Source organism: Desmodus rotundus, chromosome 3 (genome assembly GCF_022682495.2).
Source record: "Desmodus rotundus isolate HL8 chromosome 3, HLdesRot8A.1, whole genome shotgun sequence".
Taxonomy (NCBI): Eukaryota; Metazoa; Chordata; class Mammalia; order Chiroptera; family Phyllostomidae; genus Desmodus; species Desmodus rotundus.
Genome location: NC_071389.1, coordinates 154,993,306 through 155,016,323, shown reverse-complemented (window position 1 = coordinate 155,016,323; position 23,018 = coordinate 154,993,306). Strand labels below are relative to the sequence as shown.

The window sequence follows — 23,018 nt, the reverse complement described above, 5'->3', positions numbered from 1 at the left end:
GGAGAGACCACAGAGTCCTAGAACATACACAAAAACATCTACCCAGGAATCAGCACCAGAAGGGCCTAATTTGCTTGTGGGTAGTGGAGGAAGTGACTGAAAGCTGGCTGGAGAGCTAAGCAAGTGGCATTGTTCCCTCTTGGGCCCCGCCCCCACATGCAGCACCATAGTCAAGCAACCTGGGTTGTCCTGCCCATCTTTTAGTAAAATACCTAAGGCTCCACCCCTTGCTAGGTAACAGGAACACGGAGACAAAAAATTATGTCCCAAAGGAAAGAACAGATCAAAGCACCAGGTAAAATACAACTAAGCAACGAAGAGATAGCCAACCTACCAGATACACAGTTCAAAACACTGGTAATCAGGATGCTCAAAGAAATGGTTGAGTATGGTTGTAAAATAGAGGAGAAAGTGAAGGCTATGAAAAGTGAAATAAAGGAAAATTTACAGGGAACCAACAGTAAAGGGAAGGAAACAAGGACTGAAATCAATGGTGTGGACCAGAAAGAAGAAATAAACATTCGACCGGAACAGAATGAAGAAATAAGAATTCATAAAAATGAGGAGAGGCTGAGGAACGTCCGGGACAACTTTAAACATTCCTACATCCAAATCATAGGGGTGCCAGAAGGAGAAGAGGAAGAGGGAGTAATTGAAAACTTATTAGAACAAATAGTGAAGGAGAACTTCCCCAATCTGCCAAAGGAAATAGACTTCCAGGAAGTCCAGGAAGGTCCAAGAGTCCCATAGAAGTTGGACCCAAGGAAGCACACACCAAGGCATATCATAATTACATTACCCAAGATTAAAGAGAAGGAGAGGATCTTAAAAGCAGGAGGAGAAAATGGGACAGTTACCTACAAAGGAGTTCCCATAAGACTATCAGCTGACTTCTCTAAGGAAACCTCACAGGCAAGAAGGGACTGGAAAGAAGTATTCAAAGTCATGAAAGACAAGGGCCTACATACAAGATGATTCTATCCAGCAAAGCTATCACTTAGAATGGAAGGGCAGATAAAGTGCTTCCCAGATAAGATCAAGTTAAAGAAGTTCATCACCACCAAGCCCTTATTATTTGGAATGTCAAAGGGACTATCTAAGAAAAAGAAGATCAAAAATATGAACAGTAAAATAACAACAAACTCACAACTATCAACAATTGAACCTAGAAAAACAAAACCAAAAACGAACGAAGCAAACAACTAGTAGAAGAACAGGTTCACAGAAATAGAGATCACAAGGAAAGTTATCATGGGGAGGGGGGGAATGGGGGAAAAGGTACAGGGAATAAAAAACATAAAGGGTAGGTACAAAATAGATGGGGGGAGGGTAAGAATAGTATGGGAAATGGACAAGCCAAAGAACTTATAGGTATGACCCATGGACATGAACTAAGGTGGGGGAATGATGATGGGAGATGACTACAGGGTGGAGGGGAATAAAGGGGAAGAGAAAAATGAGACAACTGTAATAGCATAATCAATAAAATATATTTTAAAACAAGAAATACAAATTGGTTGTTACAGAATAATCATGGGGATGCAAAGTACAGCATAGGGAATGAAGTAGTCAAAAAATATATATGCATGGCCCATGGGTATGGACAACTGTGTGGGGATTGCCTGAAGTAGTGAGGGGATCTGGTTGGAGGGAGGCAAAGGGGGGAAAGTTAGGACAACTGTAATAGAATAAACAATAAAATATAATTTAAGTTAAAAATAATAATAGGTGTAAAAAAGTAAATTAAAGAATAATAAAGTAAAGCCTAGTATATGACGAATCCTCAATAAGTATTTGTTGACAAATTAAGGAATGAATGATGAGTCTGTCTTAAGAGTCTTTTCTCTTAGATGATCCTAGAAAATGGGAGAAGTTTAGAAATACCCTTTTCTAACATGTAACTCTTGACAGCAAAGCCCCTATCTAATAGCTTTTGTATCCCCATTGTCTAGAATAGTCCTGTCACCTAGAATGGACAGGACAGCATAATGAAAATCCCAGAACCCAGTGGTGAGGCTGACCACCGCCCAGGACCTCAGACACTGAGAAGGACCACATTAGAAAGGTAAGAGGAGCTACTACCCTTCGACCACAGCACCCCTCCACCAGGCCAAACAGCGCCACACCAAGAGGGCCCCTCAGGCACTACTGTTTCTCCAGTGGGAAAAAGAACACCCATGGTTGACATCTAGCTCACCCAGGGTGTGGCACCCTTCCTGAGAGGCCCACTCAGGTCTCACCTCACAGGGCTAACTGGGAGAATTTGAGGCCCTTAACCACTTGGTATCAGACAAAAACAGAGGAGGAACAGGTGAAACCATATATGTACTCACATATTGTTAGAAATTTGAAAGCCTGAAACTCCTAAGTGTTCTTGAGAGCATGAAACAGTAAGAACCTATGCCTCTGGTGGTGGGGATGTCAATTGGGGTAACTACATGGGCCTGAGACTGCCACCCCACAAGTGGGTCAGGTCATTATAGCTTTATCAGCCTGGCATGGGCAAAACTACTTAGGCACATAAAATATCTTCTCTGTTGACTGGCTCCTTTGATCATCACAACTTGTAACGCTGGTGTTGATATTCCCCAGCTCATGTGGGTGGAGGAAAATAACTTAGAAGCAAACCATGGGCCCCTGTATAGCTTCCCTGTGAGCTCCTCACAGGCCCACAGGAAACTGCTACCCAGCCTGATACCCTTCCAAGTCCCTAAACATCCACCTAAGTGTCAGGGCCCTTGCTTTGCTCTGACAGTTTCAACATGCCCTCCTGAGGAGAGTGCCTGATGGTTCTTACACATTCCATCCCTTGTAGTTAATTAGAGTTTGGCATTTGGTGGTGACTTCGGGGAATTCAAAAAATGGGCTCATCTGTCTCCCGAGCCACCAAATTCAGTTGGCCAATTTACTGGTTGCCTTCCCGTTGTGTTATATGTGGAAATTGCCTGCTTCACTGATACTTGGCCCAGTATTTAGACCCACAAAGGCAACTAAAAGTACAGAGGCCCATGGGATTTCATCTGGATCATATGAGAAGATTCGCCGATACCTCTTGTAAGAATCTGAGTGTTTTTCTTCTGTGCTTATTTAGTTAGAAAGACGTAACTAACCGTGTAAGTTACCCAAGACTCCTTCATCAAGAGTCTATCTTCCTGCCACCATTGAGACTTCCAACTAAGGAAAATGAAAATTGCCCTCTGGTTGAATGAATGAGCTCTAGAAGTATTGGTTCTTGTGTACAGAAAGAGCACTCGACTATGGATGACTCCTTAGTGTATGGAAAGACCAGAGCAAAGAGATGTCTTGTGTGCCGAGAAGTGTCAGGAGCTGGGTAACATCCTTCATGATTTCTGTAATGGTCTTCATCCAGGCCACCGCCACCATACCCGGAGACCTACAGCTCACGTTGAGGACTCTCTTCTCACAGGGGCCTTCTCATCATTCTTTCCTTGTGCTGGAGCTCAGCTCTGGACTCTGAGCACCAGCTGTGTCAGGGCTTTAAGGGTTTTTTCTACAAGGATTTTGTCATCAGTTACTCTTACTAGCTACTCAGTCATGTCTCTCTATGCTTCCAAAGTATTGTTAAAAATTGGTTTTGTTGACTTCTTGCATTCTTGCTACAAGTTGCATTAATTATAAATTTCAGGTGTAAGAGAAGCTGAACCGAGCAGGTTCCTACCTATGGGGAAACATATCAGAGTAGACCGGGAGTTCCTGGGGACCTAGAATCCCCTCCTCTTCCAAAAGTCTAATCACATCTGCTAAAGAGAGTTCAATCTTTTGTTCTTCTTTACCTCCCTGTCAGTTCTAGCTGCCAATATTGTAGGTGGTGAGAGGAGAAAAAGGAAAGGACGGAAGAGTTTCGGGAGGAAGTGCTAAGGTATGTGAAGTGTAACTGTCATGCACACTGACTATTTCTCCCTGTTCCAGGAGACCCGCCCCTTCCAAGGTAACAGGGGCAAAGGAGTTCTGCCTTCCAACACTAGACCTGTCATTCCTCCTACCCCATTACTCATCCTCCACAATGACTTCAAATTAAAAACTTTCTCTGTAATTATGCTGAGCAGGTAAAATGTCACACATGGAATAGTCCTCAGCTACCTATATCTTTGGAAATAATAGGATAAGAACATTGGACATGAAGGATTTATTAATTTATAAATAAAATAATGTGTTATGTCCCCCAGAACTGATTGAATTTTAAATTTAGACACAAATTATTTTTAATGTGAATTCACAATAGTGACATTCCAGCATAAATCATCTGGGGTTTTTTTTCTTAAAATGAATTCAACATTTTTCTTAAAATGTCTCAAAAATCAACCTTCTGCTCCACTTCTCCTTAAGATAGAATCTGAAAAAAAATGCAGACGAGAAAAAAGTGGCCACCTGAGAAGTGCTCAGGCAAAACTATCCCCGGCAAACTGGCAAATAAGTATCATATTAATAGGAAAGTACCGGGTTCCAATTTTGGACATACCACTCTCCTCTCTGTAAAGAAAGACGCCTGTCCCTCTTCCCCCTTTTCTGAATTTCAAAAATAATCATTAAGACATCCGTGTCAGCGGATTCCACTGTTCCCTCTTTAAAGGCTAGTGAACAGAATTTGGAATTTGTGTTTATCTTTGACTATGCTGTTAAAATAAGCCTGTTCCTATTTTGTCACCAAAGGGTCTGTGTTGAGCACTAGGGTAAGAAAATCTGGAATCCTACAATATGGGCTTCCACCTACCTTGCTAATGGGTTGGGTGGCCAGATGTACATTGTATGTATGTGTGGTAGAATCAACGCCATTATCAGCTCAAAGCTAAGCAGTAAATTGAAAGTGCTTAGAAATTTTTCTATTGGATTGAATGGATTTAACTTGCTAATGAAGAAGACAGAGAGAATGTTTATTTCAACAGGATTCTAGAAGCACATAGATGAGAAAAACAGGAAAATTGACTTTTCCATTTGATTTTCTTCCTTACCACAGAGTCTAAATTAACTTGGGCCACCACCCTAGACCACACATTACCCACTGGACACAACTGACAGGTAACTTGCATCTGATACCTGAGAAGGACTTGAAATATGGGAAGGTGCCTAAATGCTGCATAGCATGAGTGAAGCAAGCCAGGAAGAGCAAGGGCGAATTCATGGGCTGCCCCAGCAGAAATACAACTTGAGTCCTATGTGCAACACCAACACCAGACCACTTTATGTCAGGCAAAAGCCAAAGGATTCACAGATAATTCAGAGTGTCTGTGGGCAAGTAGGGATTATTGTAATAAGTTACCACCCCAGGCAAGTGGGTTCTTCAAGGGGCAGAGTTTGAGTGTATGATGATGGGTCAGATTTCAAGCTTGTTATAAAGAAGGCTATAAAGGCAATTCAGCTTTGGGGATTGGGAGCATTTTATTTGAAATCTAAGTCAAATAAGTACATTCATACAGTAGTTCATGAGAGGATTATGGCAGGCTGTCGGTCCAGTCTAAGTACAACACCCTACACAGTGCAATCTATAGATATTTGTTGATTATTGAATGATTGAGGGGAGGAATAAAGGAAAGAAGGAAGGAGGTAGGTATAGGTGAATAGATGGATGGATAGATGAATAGATGACTAAATGCTGAAGTGGATAAATGAAAAATCAGATGGATAATCAGAGGACATGAGGATGAGTGAGTGAATAGATAGGTGGTTGAATGTTGTGGTTTTCATCAACCTTCCTGATATGGACAAAAATGAGCTAGTGTGTGTGATATGCTCCCTGTGGATCAGGGGTTGTAGGCACTGTTATTTATCAGGAAAGCCTTCTTGCAATCCTTTACAGCTAGGTGATTACCTCCACACTCCTTTGCATTTATTTTTCTTTCAGTCTCCTTCTTGGTTAGTTTGCTTTCGAATCAAGCTGGATTCAAGCTGGGCAAATTTCTCAAGGAGAGGCCCTACATAGCTTTTCCATTCTTTCTACATTTTACAAATTTTGATAAAGACTCATCACATGCCTTATAGTGCAATGTGTATTGGGTATTCAAAACAATATAGAGCTTAATTCCTATCTTCAAAGAACATGTTGCTTCACTGAAAAAGAAGAGAAAAGAAAAACACCTATTACTAAAAGCCAAAACTAAGTGGATATCCAAATGAAGGCACACACACGCACACACACACAAACTCAGAGCATGCATTGCTGAAATGGACACACAGTGAGGAGAAGCACATATACTTAAGAAAACGGGAGTCAGGTACCCAGGTGCTAAAAAACATCACAGATATTGTAGTCATGTACAGATGTGAGGCACATCTGCTCAATCACCCTATCAGTACTGGTACATTGTTTGCTTCAGTTTCCTCATTGCAAAAATTAAGATAATGCAGCCCTCTTGTTTTTGTTGTGATAAATAGCAATACCTAGAACACAAATGGCACTAAAGAAATGTATGAGTCCATGTTTATGGATTTCCAGAGAAACAAATGTATGGAAAAAATCAGAAAATGGTTTGATCTGATGGGGAGATCACTGAAAAGGAACAGACAGAGATCTTTCTGGCACAATGAAAATGCTCTGTGCCCTTGCTGGTGTGGCTCAGTGTATAGAGCACCAGCCTGTGAACCTAAAGGTCTGCAGTTTGATTCCCAGTCAGACACATGCCTGGGTTGTGCGCCAGATGCCCAGTTGAGGGCAAGAGGAAACTGGTCAATGTATCTCTCACACATCAATATTTATCTCCCTCTCTTTCTCCCTCCCGTCCCATCTTTCCAAATACAGATAAAATCTTTCTAAAACATTATAAAATCTGTTATAAAATCTTTATACACAAAATTTTTCAAAAAGAAAGAGAATGCTCTGTATCTTCATCAGTATAATAGTTACGCAGAGTACAGATTTTCAAGTTTTTAATTTTAAAAAATGTACACATGTAAACTTTTTGCATTTCATTGAATGTACAAGTGTCATGTTTTTATTATTATTTATCCACATTGTTGCATGTATCACCAGTTTATCTATTTCTTGCTAAGCAGAATTCCTTTCTGTAATAAACCACCTCATTTTTTTATCCATTGTTTAATCCACTGTCCTTGATGCTCATTTGGGGTTTTTCTCCCCAGTTTATGTCAGTTAGGGTAAAAATGGTGCTGTGAATATTTTTGTACAAGCCGTTCTGCCAACATACTCACTTTGTTAAAGAGTGAAATTGCTGACGCACAGAACAGGTACATGTCTAGCTTTGTGAGAAACCACCCAACTTTCCAAAGTGATTATATTAATTTACACTCTACAAGAAAAGTTCCAGGTGCCCCACACTTTCTGCCAGCACTTGGCAATGTTAGCCATTCCAGTGAGTGTTCAGTGGCTCCTCATTGGGGTCTTCGTGTGCATTTCCCTGATGACTCTGTTGGGCAACTTTTTATAAGCCTTCTGCTCATTCACATGTTTCCCTTTCTGAGAGTCTTTTCTCGTCTTGGGCCCATGTTTTTGTATGGGATATTTGACTTTCTTATTATTGTAATATTTAGTGTGATTGGCATATTTATGATTGATTTATGGGCATAGGTTACATATATGTGTACTATTTTCAATAGTTTTCCCCAGGCTCTAGCTTGCCTATTCTCTCTTGATGGTTTCTTTTGATGGACAATTCAGTTTTGGTTTACCTGTCCTATCATTTAGCTTTATTTTTTATTTAAAAAATAGGTTTAGCAATTTTCTTCCTATATCAACTCTCCAACACACACACGCAGAGCTTTCCAAGTTGATTTTAAGAGTAAACCTTTCACGTGTGTGAAAGATAATAACGGGAAAAACAGCACACATAGTACATAATTTAGTAGTAGACTCTATTACAGAGTCTTGACTTGGAAGTGAAAGATGGAAAATAAGAAGAATAAGAAGGATTAGAACATACTCTGCAGAAAGTTAGCTCTTGACCAGAATGTTACAGAACAAAACCAAAGGCTCAGTTTAAGGAGATAGAAAATTATTCAAGGGTCAAATCGGAAAAAAAGTTTAAATTTCTCTAGAGCTGTTTGTAACAGAAGAGCAACCAATGGAAAGAGCACAGTGAGTTCAGACTTTGCAGCAGGACATCGATGAAGGGAAAGCTATGCTGCAAGGGACACCATGAGAGCTGTCAGACAACTGTAGCAGTGATGGGAAGTTGAGGGGAAGGTATGCACACATAGAAAGGGGGACACTCTGGGCTGCTAGAGGAGGCAGTTAATGCTTCTTTCTCTCTGTTTCCTTCCAAAGGGTTATCATCCTTCAATGGCCTTGAGGAACCACAGCACCATGACTGAGTTCCTCCTCCTGGGGCTGCCTGCTGATCATCCCAGCCAGGCCCTACTCTTTGTGTTTTTCCTGGTAATTTACCTCCTGACTCTGTCAGGGAACCTACTGATGATTCTGGTGATCAGGGCCAACTCTCACCTTCACACCCCTATGTACTTCTTCTTGAGTCACCTCTCCTTCCTGGATCTCTGTTACTCTTCAGTCACGGTGCCCAAGATGTTAGAGAACCTCCTGTCTGAGAAGAAAACCATCTCTGTGGAGGACTGTTTGACCCAGGCCTTCTTCGTGTTTGACTCTGGGGGAACAGAGATCTGCCTCCTTGCAGCGATGGCCTATGACCGCTATGCTGCCATCTGCCACCCTCTACGCTACAGTCAGATGATGAGCGACCAGCTGTGTGTGGGGCTGGTGTGGGGATCTTGGGGCCTGGCCTTTCTGGATGCTCTCATCAACACCCTCCTAGCTTGGAACTTAGACCTCTGTGAGACTCGAGTCATCTCCAACTTCCTTTGTGAGATACCTTCTCTATTCCCCCTCTCCTGTTCCAACAGCTCCAATAACTTTGCTGTCCTGCTCTGTTCTGCCCTTCTGCATGCCTTTGGGACCTTCCTCCTGCTTTTCTACTCTTATGTCCGCATTGTCTCTACCATCCTGAGCATCAGCTCTACCTCAGGCAGAAGCAAGGCCTTCTCCACCTGCTCCTCCCACCTCACTTCAGTGACCTTATTTTATGCTTCAGGCATCCTTCGCTATCTTATGCCCACCTCAGGCTCCCCATGGGAGGTGGTTTTCTCCATGCAGTACAGTGTGGTCACTCCCCTAGTGAACCCCCTTGTCTATAGCTTAAAGAACAAAGAAGTAAAAGCAGGTCTGAAAAATATGTTGCAAAAAAGTGTACACCTTTTCTGGAGGTTACCATGTTTTCTGCTAGGTTACAGAGAACACATACAGGATGGTTGAGAAAGAGCATAATCACATCAAGTTACATAAGTAATAGATACAAAGGTAAATTTTGTTCCCTCATAACGTCAGACATAACAAGCTATCTCCTAAAGCCTCCTTTCTTGGACGTGCTCACAAAAATGCAGCAAATCACTTGCTTGCTTTGGTTTCTATTTCATCTTTCTCAGTGGCAGAAAAATATGTATCAGAGAACTATTTCAATCCAAATAATTTCGTTGCAGACCTCTGTATAATAGTGGTATATTTTTCCTTTTGTTTGTGTAATATTAACAAAATCCCTAGCATTGAAAAAACTGTTTATGTCCTGCATGCTCACCTGGATTCCTATGGGTATGAATTTAGAGTTACAGCCTTGCTTCAAAGTGAAAAACCAAGGTCTCTGAACGAAGAAAGACATCGGCTTCAGATTCACGGAGGAGTGAGTGGAAGGTGGGTTTAAGATGAGCTCTGACTGAAAAGGGTGTCCAGGCAAGGCAGGTGCAGCTTCAGTGTCTGAGAGAGGAAGTCAGCTTGTTGGACTTTAGTCCAGGCTGACAGACACCTTCCACAAGCCCTGTGAAGCATTATCTGCTATGTGACAAATGTAGCGAATGCCACTCATTCTAGGGTGGTATAGAAGCCCTGCTTTTTCCCCTTCTAGGTTTTACTGGTGCCACAGAAGAAGTGTGGTAAAGCTTGTTCTGGGGAAAGTGATGAGATTTAGATCAGAAGTGCATCAAGTAGAGAGGATCCTAGATAGGAGTTTCCTGAGAGACAAAAGAATGGTCATAGAGAAGAAGACCAGTCAGAAGAACTGCATGAAGCCACCTACCAAAGCATCACAGACATCTACATAAAACTGCTTGCTAAACCATCTTAGAAACCCAAAGGTAAAGCCATACGGACACTGTTATTTATTCTGAATATCTTAAGTGAAGATGATTTAATGCTAAGTCATTAGCCCTGACTGGTGAGCTCAATGGATTGAGCGCAGGCTGTGAACCAAAGGGTAGCCAGTTTCATCCCCAGTCAGGGCACATGCCTAGTTTGCAGGCCAGGTCCCCAGTACTGGGCGCTCGGGAGGCAACCACACACTGATATTTCTCTCCCTCTCTTCTCCTTCTCTTCTTCTCTCTCTAAAAATGAATACATAAAAGTCTTAAAAAAATACTAAGTTACTAGAATTGAGCGGGGCCCAGAGAAGCAGAAAAGCATAAAGCTATACCAACCCTAGACTGAAGCTGATGATTCTACCTTGGCTGCTCTGCTGCTGGGGGCATCGGAGCCAGGACCATTTAGGAGAGGAACCGCAGATGATGCTAGACTCCTGAAGAAGGGCTGTGCTGCTCCTGTCAGAGTCAGAACATGGCTGCAGTGCTGTCTCCTCACCCTCATCTTCCTCTTCCTGCATCCTCTGCTTCTTCTTCCTCTTTTTCTCCTCTTTCTCCTCCTCCTCCTCCTCTTTCATCATCTTCGTCTTCTCCTTCTTCTCCTTCTTTATTATTAGTATTTTTAAAACAGACCACTGCCTCCAATTGGTTAAATGTAACCAGAAGACTATTAGCAAGAGACTCAGAGAAATGTCCTACGCAGGCTTCCAGCCAAAACAATGTAAAGTCAAGAATGTAAGGATGAATGTAGCGCTTGTAAATGTGACACTCCTGGGCAAGAAAAGAAGATTACAAAGGACACACCTTGGGAGGACAGGAACTGAGAACCTGGGTCTGTACCTGCCCCACAGAGCTACTGGCTGAGGTATTCACTGCCCCAATGAAAGCGTAGGAATGCAGGCAAAGGACATGTGAAATTTCTGTAACTCTACTCTAAGGCAAACTAGTGCAATTTGGGGCTCTAAGAGGCCTGTGGGTTTTTTCTCCACTCTGGAAACTCTGGAAATTACCAGACAGCCTTCAGAAAGAGGCTGCTTAAGGCCCCCTGCTCCTTTTTTGTCCCCCTCTTCCTTGGGGTGTTTATGTTCCTGCCAGGGCACTGCCCCTCTGCAGACCCTGCCCTGGCTCTTTCAGTGATCCAGCAAATTCACCCAAGGTTTTCTTCTTCGTGTTTCATTGTTTTTTTTTTTTAAAGGAAATTTGGCTAAAGCAATTTTGTGTTATGATGACCTCTACTGACAAAACAGTGGCAAAATACCTCTTGTTACCTAATTTCAGAATCTCATACAAGGCAGACCTCATGTAGCTCCTTCCCGTACTGTGCCCTCCTTCAGGTCTGTTTCCAACTGGGGCAATTTCCAAAGTTTGCAGCCAACATGCCCTTTTCATTTAATGGCATTTTAAAAGGAGTATTTGTCACATGTTTAATTCTCAGCATCTAATTCATTAAAGGTACAGAGTCTAGAACTCATAACTGCTTTCAGATATTTTATCATACTTGCAGTTTTTGCAATACATAGACTTATGAAGCATGTAAACAGCTATTTGTTATTTTCCACATTACAGACCACAAGACTGAAAATATTTCATGGATTCTGCTAAGCAGTTTAAATGATTTTTTACTTTACTTTTGACTATGTTGAAATCATAAGTTTATTGATTTGTGTAAATATTAATATTTTTCTTTATATTTTTAATTATAAATTATTAACTACAGAAACATTGTTATAGTACACAGTGAAAACCACTGTTAACATTTAAGTATACCTCAGCCCAATTTTTCTATGACCAATGTCTTTAGGGTGCATTCTCATACATAGCTGGAACTATAATTTATAAGAATTTTGTCTGTCATTTTACTTATCATAAAATAAAAATTCTACATTTTCAATAATATTGTAGTCTATATTATATTTTATCAGAAACAAAGGTCCGCTTATTTAACAATTTTCCTATTAAACATTTGCAGTGTTTCCCCATTTCACTCAATCATTTATCTAGCAATTGTTTAAAGAGTTCTCCCCTCTTCTTCCCTCCTTTTTTCTGCCTCTTTTCTTTTTTATTTTTTGTGATAAGTTCTCATGGAGTAGAACCAGCCTTGCTGAGGTAATGGTGAAAAGCATAGGCTTGGGTGACAAAAAGAAAGGGCAGCAAGAGCAGGGGTGGCCAGACTATCAGGCCTTTGTCCTGGGGACTTACATAGTTGGCAGCATTGGGGTGAGGGAGTTACATATTGATAGGTGGGTAAAGGTGGTGTCAGCTCCCCCTGTGGAACATGACTACCCACCCCTCCCCACTGATAACCCTGCATGTGATTTCTGTGATTCTGTTCCTGTTCTAGTTGTTTGCCTAGTTTCTGTTCCATTTTTGTTTTTGTTGCTTTAGGTGCAGTTGTTGATAGTTGTGAGTTTGTTGTCATTCTACTGTTCATAGTTTTGATCTTCTTCTTTTTCTTATGTAAGTCTCTTTAACATTTCATGTAATAAGGGCTTGGTGATGATGAACTCCTTTAAGTTGACCTTATCTGGGAAGCACTTTATCTGCCCTTCCATTCTAAATAGCTTAGCTGTATAGAGTAATCTTGGATGTAGGTCCTTGCCTTTCATGACTTCAAACAGTTCTTTCCAGCCCCTTTTTCTCTGCAAGATTTCGTTAGAGAAATCAGCTGATAATCTTATGGGAACTCCTTAGTAGGTGACTGTCTCCTTTTCCCTTGCTGCTTTTAAGATTCTCTCCTTTTCTTTAATCTTGAGTAATGTAATTAATGATGTGCCTTGGTGTGTACTTCCTTGGGCCCAACTTCTTTGGGACTCATTGAGCTCCCTGGACTTCCTGGAAGTCTATTTCCTTTGCCAGATTGGGGAATTCTCCTTCATTATGATTTCAAATAAGTTTTTAATTTCTTGCTCTCCCTCTTCTCCTCCTAGCACCCTTATGATTCACATGTTGTAAAGTTTAAAGTTGTCCTGGAGATTCCTAAGGTTCTCCTCATTTTTTTAAATTCCGGAATCTACATTCTGATCCAGTTGAATATTTATTTCTTCCTTCTGCTCCAAACCATTGATCTGAGTCCCAGTTTCCTTCACTACACTGTTGGTTCCCTGTATTTTTTTCATTAATTCACTTTTCATACCCTTCACTTTTTCCTCTATTTTGCAACCATACTCAAACATTCCTGCGAGCATCTTGATTCCCAGTGTTTTGAACTGTGCATCTGATATGTTGGCTATCTCTTCATTGTTTAGTTGTATTTTTTCTGGAGCTTTGATCTGTTCTTTCTTTGAGCCATATTTTTGGTCTTGGTATAGCTGTTATGTAGGAAGGGGCAGAGCCTTAGGTGTTCACTGGGTTGGGCTAACCCTCTTTGCTGCGCTGTGACGCTGTCTATGGGAGAGGGGGTCTGAGAAGGAACAATACCGCTTGCTCAGCTCTTGCCTCACTTTCTGTCACTTCCCTAGCTCCCCACAGTTTGTGCCCTTTCAGGTGCTGATTCCCTGGTGTGTGGGTTTGTGTACCTTCTAGGACCCTGTGAGCCTCTCCAACAGACTCTCCTGTGAGATTGGGAGTTTCTCCCACCTTCACAAACCCCACATGCTTTTACAACCATAGGTTTTCAGTCTTTAGTTTCCCGTGCTGAAACCCTGGGTCTCGTGGTGTGTCTGGCTCCCCAGTTGTTCCTCCTGCTTATCAATGCAAAAATGTGGAACCACCTGGTCCGCCAGCCCCCACCTCTCCTGCATGGTCATTTGCCTTGCTGGGCATCCTCTGCACCCGGCTTCCAGTCTCTGCCCCTCCTACCAGTCTGCATGAATGTTTCTTTAACTCTTTGGTTGTCAAAATTCCATGCAGTTTGATTTTCTGGCATTCTGCTTGTTTTTTGTTTTTCAATTCATTCCTACTTTCTTTTGGTTGTGTGAGGAAACAAAGCATTTCTACCTATGCCTCCACCTTGGACAGAAATCCTCTCACTGTTCATTGTTCATCTGTGATCTCTGTACCACTGGCTGATAAAAAATGACTTCCAGTCAGCAGTTCTGCAATCATCGGCTCTAGAGCTAGGATGTGGGAGTTTTGGGAACACCCTGCTGATCCTTCTACTGCAAGGTTCCCTGACCTAGAACACTTGACTCCTCTTCACTCTCCTCTATCCTACCCCTTCTCTAAAACTAGCAACACCCCATAGGCTCTTCCTACAGAGGAATCCAACCCCAAAAACCACATGGGATGTGACAAGTGTGAGAGTCTAAAGCCATCTCTCTACCAAGATAAGCAATGTCTCCCCCCTTGAAAATTCACATATTCTTGTCATGTAAAGCAGTGGGGAAGCAGGTTGCTACATTTCAACCTGCCTTCTCTGCCTTCTCAGCTCTTCCAGGTCTTCTCACCCGGGCTCAGACAGGCACAGAGGAAAGGTCAGCAAGTCTACTGCTGAAGCAGAAGACCAACAGAGAAATGAGATCTGTTTCTTCAGCTTCCAGGCACTCCATGCTTTTGTGTGTTTTTCCTGGGATCTCATTCATTTGCATTATAAATTTTTATATAGCCAGGGAAGGAGAGAATTGGTGATAACTAAAGGTAGTATCACAGAATCTGCTATCCTTGTCAAAGGTGTCCGATGCCATTATTGGTAGGTATTATCAAATGTAGGGTATCTATGTCATAGGGAATACAAGTTGATTTAGCCACTATGGAAAACAATACAGAAGTTCCTCAAAAAATTAAAAATAATACTATCATATGACCCAGCAATCCCACTTCTCAGTTTATACCCAAAGGAAATAAATACAGGGTATCGAAGATACCCCATGTGGACTCCCATGTTTATTGCAGCATTATTCACAATACCCAAGATATGGAAATAACCTAAGTGCCCATCAACAGAAGAATGGATAAAGCAGATGTGGTACACAATGAATAATGTGGTATACAGTGGAGTACTATTTGGCCATGAGAAAGAAGGACATCCTGCCACTCACAACATGATGGAAACTGACAACATTATGCTAAGTGAGACAAGTCAGCAAAAGACAGGTAATGTGTGGTATCACTTATATGTAGAATCTAAAAAAGGCAAACGCATAAAAACAGACAGTAATTGGTGGTTACGAGCAGATGGGGTGTGGAGAAACAGGGCAGATCGTGTTTGAGGGTGAAAACTTGCAATGAGGAGTAACTCCAAGAGCTCCAATGCACAGTTCAATGAATATAGACAACAAAAGTCTACTATAATTATAACACTCACTGAGAGACTAGAACTTAACTACTCTAACTGTGGATGGAAAAGGGGCCCATATACTAACCCTGACAAGTTCAGAGAAGGCCTGCGAGGTGGGCCTTACCAACTCAGAGAACAAAAGTAATCACATGGAATGGTCTGAACATAAACATTTCTAACTAAAGGCAGGTCACAGCAGGTGGTCACATCCTAGGCCTGCAGCTTCCTTACCAAAGGTCAATCTTTGCCCCTAGTGAGCCTGTCTATCGTCCTTTTGCATCTAAAACAACACACCTCTGGAACTTCAGAGTAATCTCTTCTCTAGACCCCTCAGGGCATGACCACAGGCACCAGAGCAGGAGACCACAGAGCCCCTCAGTGTTATCTTGGTCCCACCTACCAGCTTACCTGCTGTGCATGTTAATTATTACCTGTTCTGTATCCACCAACCTAAAAGTATGTGGCTCTCCATTTTGCTTCTTATTCAATCTCTGCCTTGCTTTCTCCTGCCCCCTGAATCTCCTGCCTCCTTACATCACTTCCTTTTACTCTAATCTATAAAATAAGCTGCAAAACTGCCATGCTCTGGAGCATTTTTCTCAATTCACTGAGATATTGCTTCCTGGCAATTGTCATCAGTTTGGCTCAAATAAACTCAAAAAATTCTCTACTGCTTTAGATGTTTCTCACACGGACATAACCACTACAAATGCTAATTATTTAACGTGGTGGAGGTACTGTTACCACTACAATGGCAATCATATTGCAATATATAAATGTTGGATCTGCACAGTTGTAGTCTATGAAAAGAGAACAAGCCAACAGCTAAACCTCTGGAACAGTCAAAGTGGTACTCCAGTTGTCCTTAATGGTATGACTCCCTGCCTGGTGATGCTGCAGGTAGATTCTTTGGTGACTTCCATGGATAATCAAATGAAAATGTGATATCCCGAAAACACACACCACTTAACATATACTTTCTACTTCTGTATATGTTTAAACGTGTCTATAATAAAAAGTGTTTACCACAATTAAAATTTTGTTTTAAAGTTTTTCATCTATTTGGATTTCATTTGAACTGCAATAAATGCATGAATTAATTTTGGATGACATATTAAATTTTCATTTTCTTCTTTTCTCATTAAAATATCTTTAATAACTTTTTCATTTTACATATCTTCAATATCTTTTTTATTTTGTTTTATCATTACCATATTTTTATGATCACAAATATAAATATAAAAATAAGAAAATGGGAAGGAAGGGAAGAACAGAGGCAGGGAGGAAGAGAGAAGGGACGGGAGGCAGGCTATGAGAGAGGGAGGGAATTTTAACATTTAGGACTAGAAAACCTTGGAACTCCATATTTCTATCTTTACAAATTATTGGCCACCTTAGGGCCCTGCTCATATGATGCAACCCCCTGAAATAAGACTGATGCTGAGGGAAGAGTTGGCCCTGGAGAACTCATTCAGATTCAGAGCAGGCCCTCTGCCTAAGGGCCTCTCCAGGGACCTCTCTCACTCTCTAGGTCTAGCCAGGATCAAGTCCCTCCGGCCATTGTTACTTGGGCAGCAGAGCCAAAAAGCCTTCCCTTTGCACAGAAAGACTACAGGGACATTTCCCTGTTCAGAAGTTCCATCCCTGTGTCTCCTAAAGGAAGGACAAGGTCAGGGAAGCCACAGCTCTAACCATGTCTGTGGCTTTTGCTCCAGTGTTGGAACAGATGCCATTCAGGCATCCTCCACTGACAGCATCTCTTGTTGGCCTAGGGAGCCCAGGGGAAGAGAAATCTCCTTCTTATTAAAATCGATCTTCTCCAAAAACTGTCCATTCTGGGAACCTGTGAACATGCAGCCATGAATAGAAATTAGATCCTCATTTACCATCCAGGAGGGAGGGCTGACCATTTTGCCTTCCTCTGATCTAGACTAAACCCTACAATGTTCCATTTTACCATATGATCTGTGTGTTCTTTTATCTTTTGTCTTATTTATTTGTTTGTTTATTTGCTTCAGCTTTTGCAATCCCTATAATGTGGAGAATACGGTCCAAGTTTGACTTGGTTTTATACGAATCTCCTGGTACCAACTCAGGGAATAGGCAGTCTTTGCAGACTGTCTCGTTAAAGCCTGAAATTCAGGGCAAATTACAGATTCACACCTACCCTGGGATGGGAAGGCCTTGGAGTGACTTGGTGTGCACAACCCTTACTTCCATTTTGAGGACTCCTTCATGCCCACCTTTGTGAAACCAGTAAGCACCCCTGTGCACCACTTCTGCTTGGGTTGGCACAGAAGACGAGGAATTTTCTGCTTAGTACCACAAAAGGCCAAGGAAGATCGTTCCGCAATATTTAGCATTTCTAAGTTGAAATGGACTTTAGAAATTGCATGGTTCTCCCGGACTGTTTTCTCTTAATGAATTTGTTTTGTTGGTGGTGTTGTTTTAACTCACACATTTACAGTGGCATGAGAAAGGTCTTGTGCCATCATCAGCTGTCACAATACCCCTAACAATCTTTCAAATAATCCTCATGGTCTGTCAGCCAGATGGTCAGCCAAACCTTTACTACTACTCACTCACTAAGCCAGTCAGCCCTCCTGTGGTTTGATCTCAGTTCCTTTTGGAGCCAGAGAAGCTGGAGAAATGACCCTCTCAGTGCTCTGGCATCTGTTACCAACCCCTGTCCTTTCCTTCTCCAGTCGGGATAATCTCTGCTCTCTTCTCTTTCCCTCCTAGGTCTCATTATCTGCACTCTTTCTCCCACCTCTCCACCTTGGCCAATAGGTTACTGCCTTAAGCTGGGAAGGGCTGATGAGGTCCAACAAGGCAGGGCTGCCTTTGCTGCATGATCTCTCCTGGGTCTGCCGTGAAGCTTGACTCACAATGCCTCATCACCAGGCATCTTCTGAGACTGGACCCTTTTGAGCATTCTTTTCCATTTGTGTCCCTCTGAAGGAAAACTTGACTGCTCCATGGAAATTGGCAACATAACCACCGTCACTGCATTTGTTCTCCTAGGACTATCCAACAACCCTCAGATCCAGGCAATACTCTTTGTACTGTTCCTGGTGATTTACCTCCTGACCCTCATGGAGAACCTGCTGATGCTGCTGGTGATCAGAGCTGATTCCCATCTGCACAGCCCCATGTACTTCTTCCTGAGTCACCTCTCCTTCCTCGATGCTTTCTATTCCTCAATCATTGTGCCTAAACTGCTCGAGAACCTTCTTTCCAAGTGGAAGACTATCACCCTTCCTGAGTGTTTCACCCAGATTTCCTTGGTCATATTTTCTGGAGCCACTGAAGCGTGCCTCCTTGCAGTCATGGCCTATGACCGGTTCCAGGCTGTGTGCCACCCACTGTTGTACATGGTGGCTATGAACAGGAAAGTATGTATTGGCCTGGTGGGAGCATCCTGGGCCATAGGAATGGGGACTGGCCTAGTAAACACCCTTCTCCTGGCTCAGCAGCACTTCTGTGGCCCCAACCTCATCAGCAGTTGTTTCTGTGAGCTTCCTCCAGTGCTCCTGTTGGCCTGTTCTGACTCCTACATTAGCAATGCCGCCATCCTGACAACCATGGTGTTCCTGGGCTTTGGCACCCTTGTCCTATTGCTGGGTTCCTACACCCGCATCATCATGACAGCCCTGGGCATCAACTCTACCTCGGGTCGGAGCAAAATCTTCTCCACTTGCTCTTCTCATGTTCTTGTGCTCATCATATTTTATGGTTCAGGATTTATCAGGTATGTCATACTATACCTCCTGAAAGTAAACATAGGATATTTCTTACCCTCAGTGGCCTTCATCTGTAGAACAGAACATTGCAAAGTACCAGGATAATACTCAAGATGGAATTCAGGAAGCTACGTTCTAGTTTTGGCTCCACTGTAGACTAACTGTGAATTAGAAAAAATCCCTTTTCTTTTTCAGACCTCAGTGGGCTACTCTAAAAAATGAGCTTATACAAGAACTAAAATTGTTCCTACTTTCATTAACCTATGATTTGGGAGTTCTCGTAAAGGAAATCAGGAAACCTTGTTTAAAGTTCAGTAGATATTTATTCAGTGCAAGATTAAAAATAAAACATATCCTTGAAATAGATCCCATCTTTTCTGTGGGAAGATGATATCTCCAAAGCCTATTTATGCTATAACTATCTATTAGACACCTGCCAGACACCAGCTGCTTTACATGATCAAGCTTAGTATGTATCATGCTACAAGAGAAATATTAACCCCACTTTCAAGTAAGGAACCTGAGTTTCAGGATTATCAGGTAATTTTTGAAGGTCCCAGGACCAGACAGTTATGGAGCAATAATTTAAAATAAGTCTCACTGACCTCAAACCTCATGCTGTTCTCTACCATGCTTCTCTCAAACATAAACAACTACAGCTGATGAGTCCTCGCTTACTAGGAGACACAATAATTATGGTGTGTGCTCTCCATTAGTAAAATAGGGGTGGACTTGCACAAATTGTTCCATGTTTCTCTCACCTGCTTGAGACTTGGAGCAAAGCCATGGCTGGAAGAGGATGGTAAAGAATTGTCTGGGAGAGCTCACCTGAGCCTGTGAATAATTGTCATCATCTCTCTATCTCCGTTTCCTCGTATGCCATTGGGGGACAATAGAATTTCTCCTACCTATCTCACAAAAATTATTTTTGGGAGAAATAAATTAGAGAATGAAAAATCAGTGTAAAACAAATATCTTTTCAACCAAACACACCAGCACCCACAGAGAACATTTCAATGACGATGGTACCACTGTTTAAAAATAATAATAATAATAATAATGCTTCTTCGGGCAACACTGTCACTGGCATTCAACATGATGCATCCAAAATTTTAGCCTTATTATTTTGGATTCATGGATTGCACTTAACTCACTTTTATACTTCCCATTATTTAAGAAGCATGCTTCCTTTCTGAGTCAGAGAAAAAGGCACCTTAAGATAAATGTTTGTTGCACTAAGCATTATAAAACTAATGTGCTATGACTCTGAGGGTAGCTCCCAGACTTTGGATGTTGAGAACAATGACAGCTTTATTGAACTAAGCATACAGTTTTGTAAGGAACAATGATCACAAGTTGAGAAGATGTAGTTGTATACATTGGGAAAAGAAGATAAAAATTCCTCATATTATTCATAGCTAATACAGAAACATGCTTTGAAGAGTATGAAGTGCTGGGGAGATGCATGGAATTATTATTAGTTCTGCTTGCACCTGCAGCACTTAATCTGCCTGAAAACTAACTTTTCCCCAGTGCAGCTTCTGTAATATTCTGCATAAGATCATGCATGTTTGGAGGCCTTTGAAGGCAGAGATGCCTGACTTCTCACTGACCACAGAGTCATTTCCACGTGCTGCTACCAGTGATATTCGGCTCAGCCCTGAGGACCCTCTTTGCAGATTCTCCAAGATAGGATGGACAGCAGCTGCCAACAGTGCTGTGGCCATTGTCCTGAGCCTAGTTTATCCCTTTGTGCAATTACCTTCCAGGTACATGACTCCAGCATCTGGCTCAGTCCTGGAGCAAGTGCTCTCTGTGCAGTACAGTGTGGTGACCCCTCTGTTAAACCCCCTCATCTACAGTCTGAAGAACCAGGAGGTGAAGGCAGCTCTCAGGAGGGTGCTGGCCAGGAAGCCCAGAATGACCTTCTAACCTGGCCTCCACTGCCTCACCAGGAGGAAGTTACAGGAAAGAAGAGGACGTCAGAAGAGCTGTCACCATGCAGCTATCTCAGCACTCATTCTTTTCCAAAACAGAAGCCTTAGTTCTTCTGACTCCAGTCAAGTCAGATTTCCAGTCAAGCTTCCATAGACCAGATGACATCCATCCACGGGGGGCCCAGTCACCACCCATGAAAATTGGTACAGCTTCACTGGCCATTTCTACAACCATTGCTCATTCCTTGTCCTTTCTACCTTTCCTCTTTCTTCCTCCTCCTCACTCTTTTACTTTTGTCTATGCACAAAGTGTAAACCGACCTATCTCACCACTAGCAAATATTCTACTGCATTCTGGGGGAGCCCCTTTTGGTACTGTGAAACCCAATTTCCCCTTTGTTCCCTTCCCAATATATTCCTGGAAAGATTTACAGCTCCATAATAACATAGAAAGAAATAACATAAGTGTGTCTCCTCGTATCTTTGTTCTTGACAAGTCACATGTAAAGCAAAGCCTAGCAAGTTCCGCTAAAAAGGGCCTGTGCACAGACTAACGTGGACTCACTCCCTCTGAGCGCCAGCACAGGAGCAGCAGATTGAAAGGCACACAGGGAGAGAATGAAGTGTCCAGCATCATGGCAAGAACTGGGGAGCAGCTTTCTCCCAGACAAAATGCTGTCAGAGGCCACTGTTCCTTTTCTGAATGCTCCCACCCTCCCCCCAACAGGGCTAGAGAACAAACTGGCAGGTGCCATATCTGAGTCTCTATCAGGCTGCTTCACACTATTTGCCTTACCCTGGTGATTTCCTGAGATTCTGCCCAACCCAACTTTTCGACCCACCAAAGCTGTTTCATACAAGTGGCTTTTCTTGGCTCATGCTTCAGATATTCCTAAATTCTCTCAAATAACCAGCATCTGGCCTCAGCTTGCCCCATGCCTATTGCTAAGTGGCCCCAGGCCCAGCACTAACATCAGCCAGCCTTGGTTCACACCTTGGACTTATTTGGACACCTCCAAATCTGGCACAAGTAGCAGTTAACTGCAGATCATTCTGTAGCTTATGCCAGGTGGCTCCAGTCAGAACACAGGTGGTGGCTGACCTTTGCCTGCACCTCTCAGGAGGCACCAGAGCCTGCACACCCAGTGGAAAGCCACAACCACAGTGCAGCACCACCACCCTGCCACCTCCATAAGCAACCGCTCAAGGGGCAGAATCAGTGAGCACACTCAAGGGGCAGACTGAGCTCTCTGCTGAAGTAAGTCCTGCTCTGTGGAGTGAGTCCCTGCATAGCAGATCCTCCACAGTGGTCGAAGGTTGGTGATCTGTGGTCACAGTCAATCCTTGCAGCTGACTGGCCTGGGTAAATCCCTCCCATTGAACTGCCAATACCAATTAAGGCTCAACTACAGGAGGAGGGTGTACACAGCCCACACAATGGGTACACCTCCACCCACTGGACACTATGGGTTGTAGGGTAGGCTGTACCACTGGATCCTATACGACACTTACTACATTAGGCTATTTTACCAAACCAGAGAGTCATCGCAACTCTACATAATACATAGAAACAAACACAGGGAGGTGGCCAAAGTCAGGACACAAAGAAACCTGGCCCAAGTGAAAGAAGAGTTCAAAACTCCAGAAGAAGAACGAAACAAAATGGAGACAAGCAATCTACTAGATACAAGGTTCAAAACACTGGTTATAAGGATGCTCAATGAACATAGGGGAACAGCAGGTGAAATTAGAACTTCAACAGCAAAACACAGGGCATGGAAACCATAAAAAAAACCAGTCAGAAATGAAGGATACACTAACTGAAAGAAAGAACAATTTATAGGGAATCAACAGAAGGGTACATGAAGTCGAGTACCAAGTAGTGATTTAGAATATAAGGAGGCAAGAAATACCCAGGTAGAACAACAAGAAGAAAAAAATGAGGAGAGTGAAAGCAGCCCCTGGGACAACTTTGAGCATACCAATATTTGCTTCATGAGAGTGCCAAAAGGAGAA

The 23,018-nt window shown here is 42.5% G+C and overlaps 2 protein-coding genes across 5 annotated transcripts; both read left to right on the top strand.

Annotated features, from left to right (window-relative positions):
* The first annotated feature begins 2,612 nt into the window (after positions 1-2,612).
* LOC128780620 (olfactory receptor 8S1-like) lies at positions 2,613-11,262 on the top strand. 3 transcript variants are annotated; one of them, XR_008426564.2, is made up of 4 exons: positions 2,613-3,880; positions 4,976-5,037; positions 8,237-9,667; positions 9,879-11,262. XR_008426564.2 is itself a non-coding variant. In XM_053921995.2 (3 exons), the coding sequence occupies exon 3, from the start codon at positions 8,252-8,254 to the stop codon at positions 9,233-9,235; it is 984 nt and encodes a 327-aa protein (XP_053777970.1). In that variant the 5' UTR covers positions 2,613-3,880; positions 4,976-5,037; positions 8,237-8,251; the 3' UTR covers positions 9,236-11,262. The 3 variants fall into 3 exon arrangements, 2 of the variants coding, with proteins under 2 accessions (XP_053777970.1, XP_053777971.1); XM_053921995.2 differs by having other exon boundaries at positions 8,237-11,262; XM_053921996.2 differs by lacking the exon at positions 4,976-5,037 and having other exon boundaries at positions 8,237-11,262.
* Positions 11,263-16,917: 5,655 nt separating this feature from the next.
* LOC128780617 (olfactory receptor 8S1-like) lies at positions 16,918-21,463 on the top strand. 2 transcript variants are annotated; one of them, XM_053921979.1, is made up of 3 exons: positions 16,918-16,991; positions 18,065-19,073; positions 20,835-21,463. In XM_053921979.1, the coding sequence occupies exons 2-3, from the start codon at positions 18,301-18,303 to the stop codon at positions 20,995-20,997; spliced, it is 936 nt and encodes a 311-aa protein (XP_053777954.1). In that variant the 5' UTR covers positions 16,918-16,991; positions 18,065-18,300; the 3' UTR covers positions 20,998-21,463. The 2 variants fall into 2 exon arrangements, with proteins under 2 accessions (XP_053777954.1, XP_053777953.1); XM_053921978.1 differs by lacking the exon at positions 16,918-16,991 and having other exon boundaries at positions 17,192-19,073.
* Positions 21,464-23,018: the final 1,555 nt, after the last annotated feature.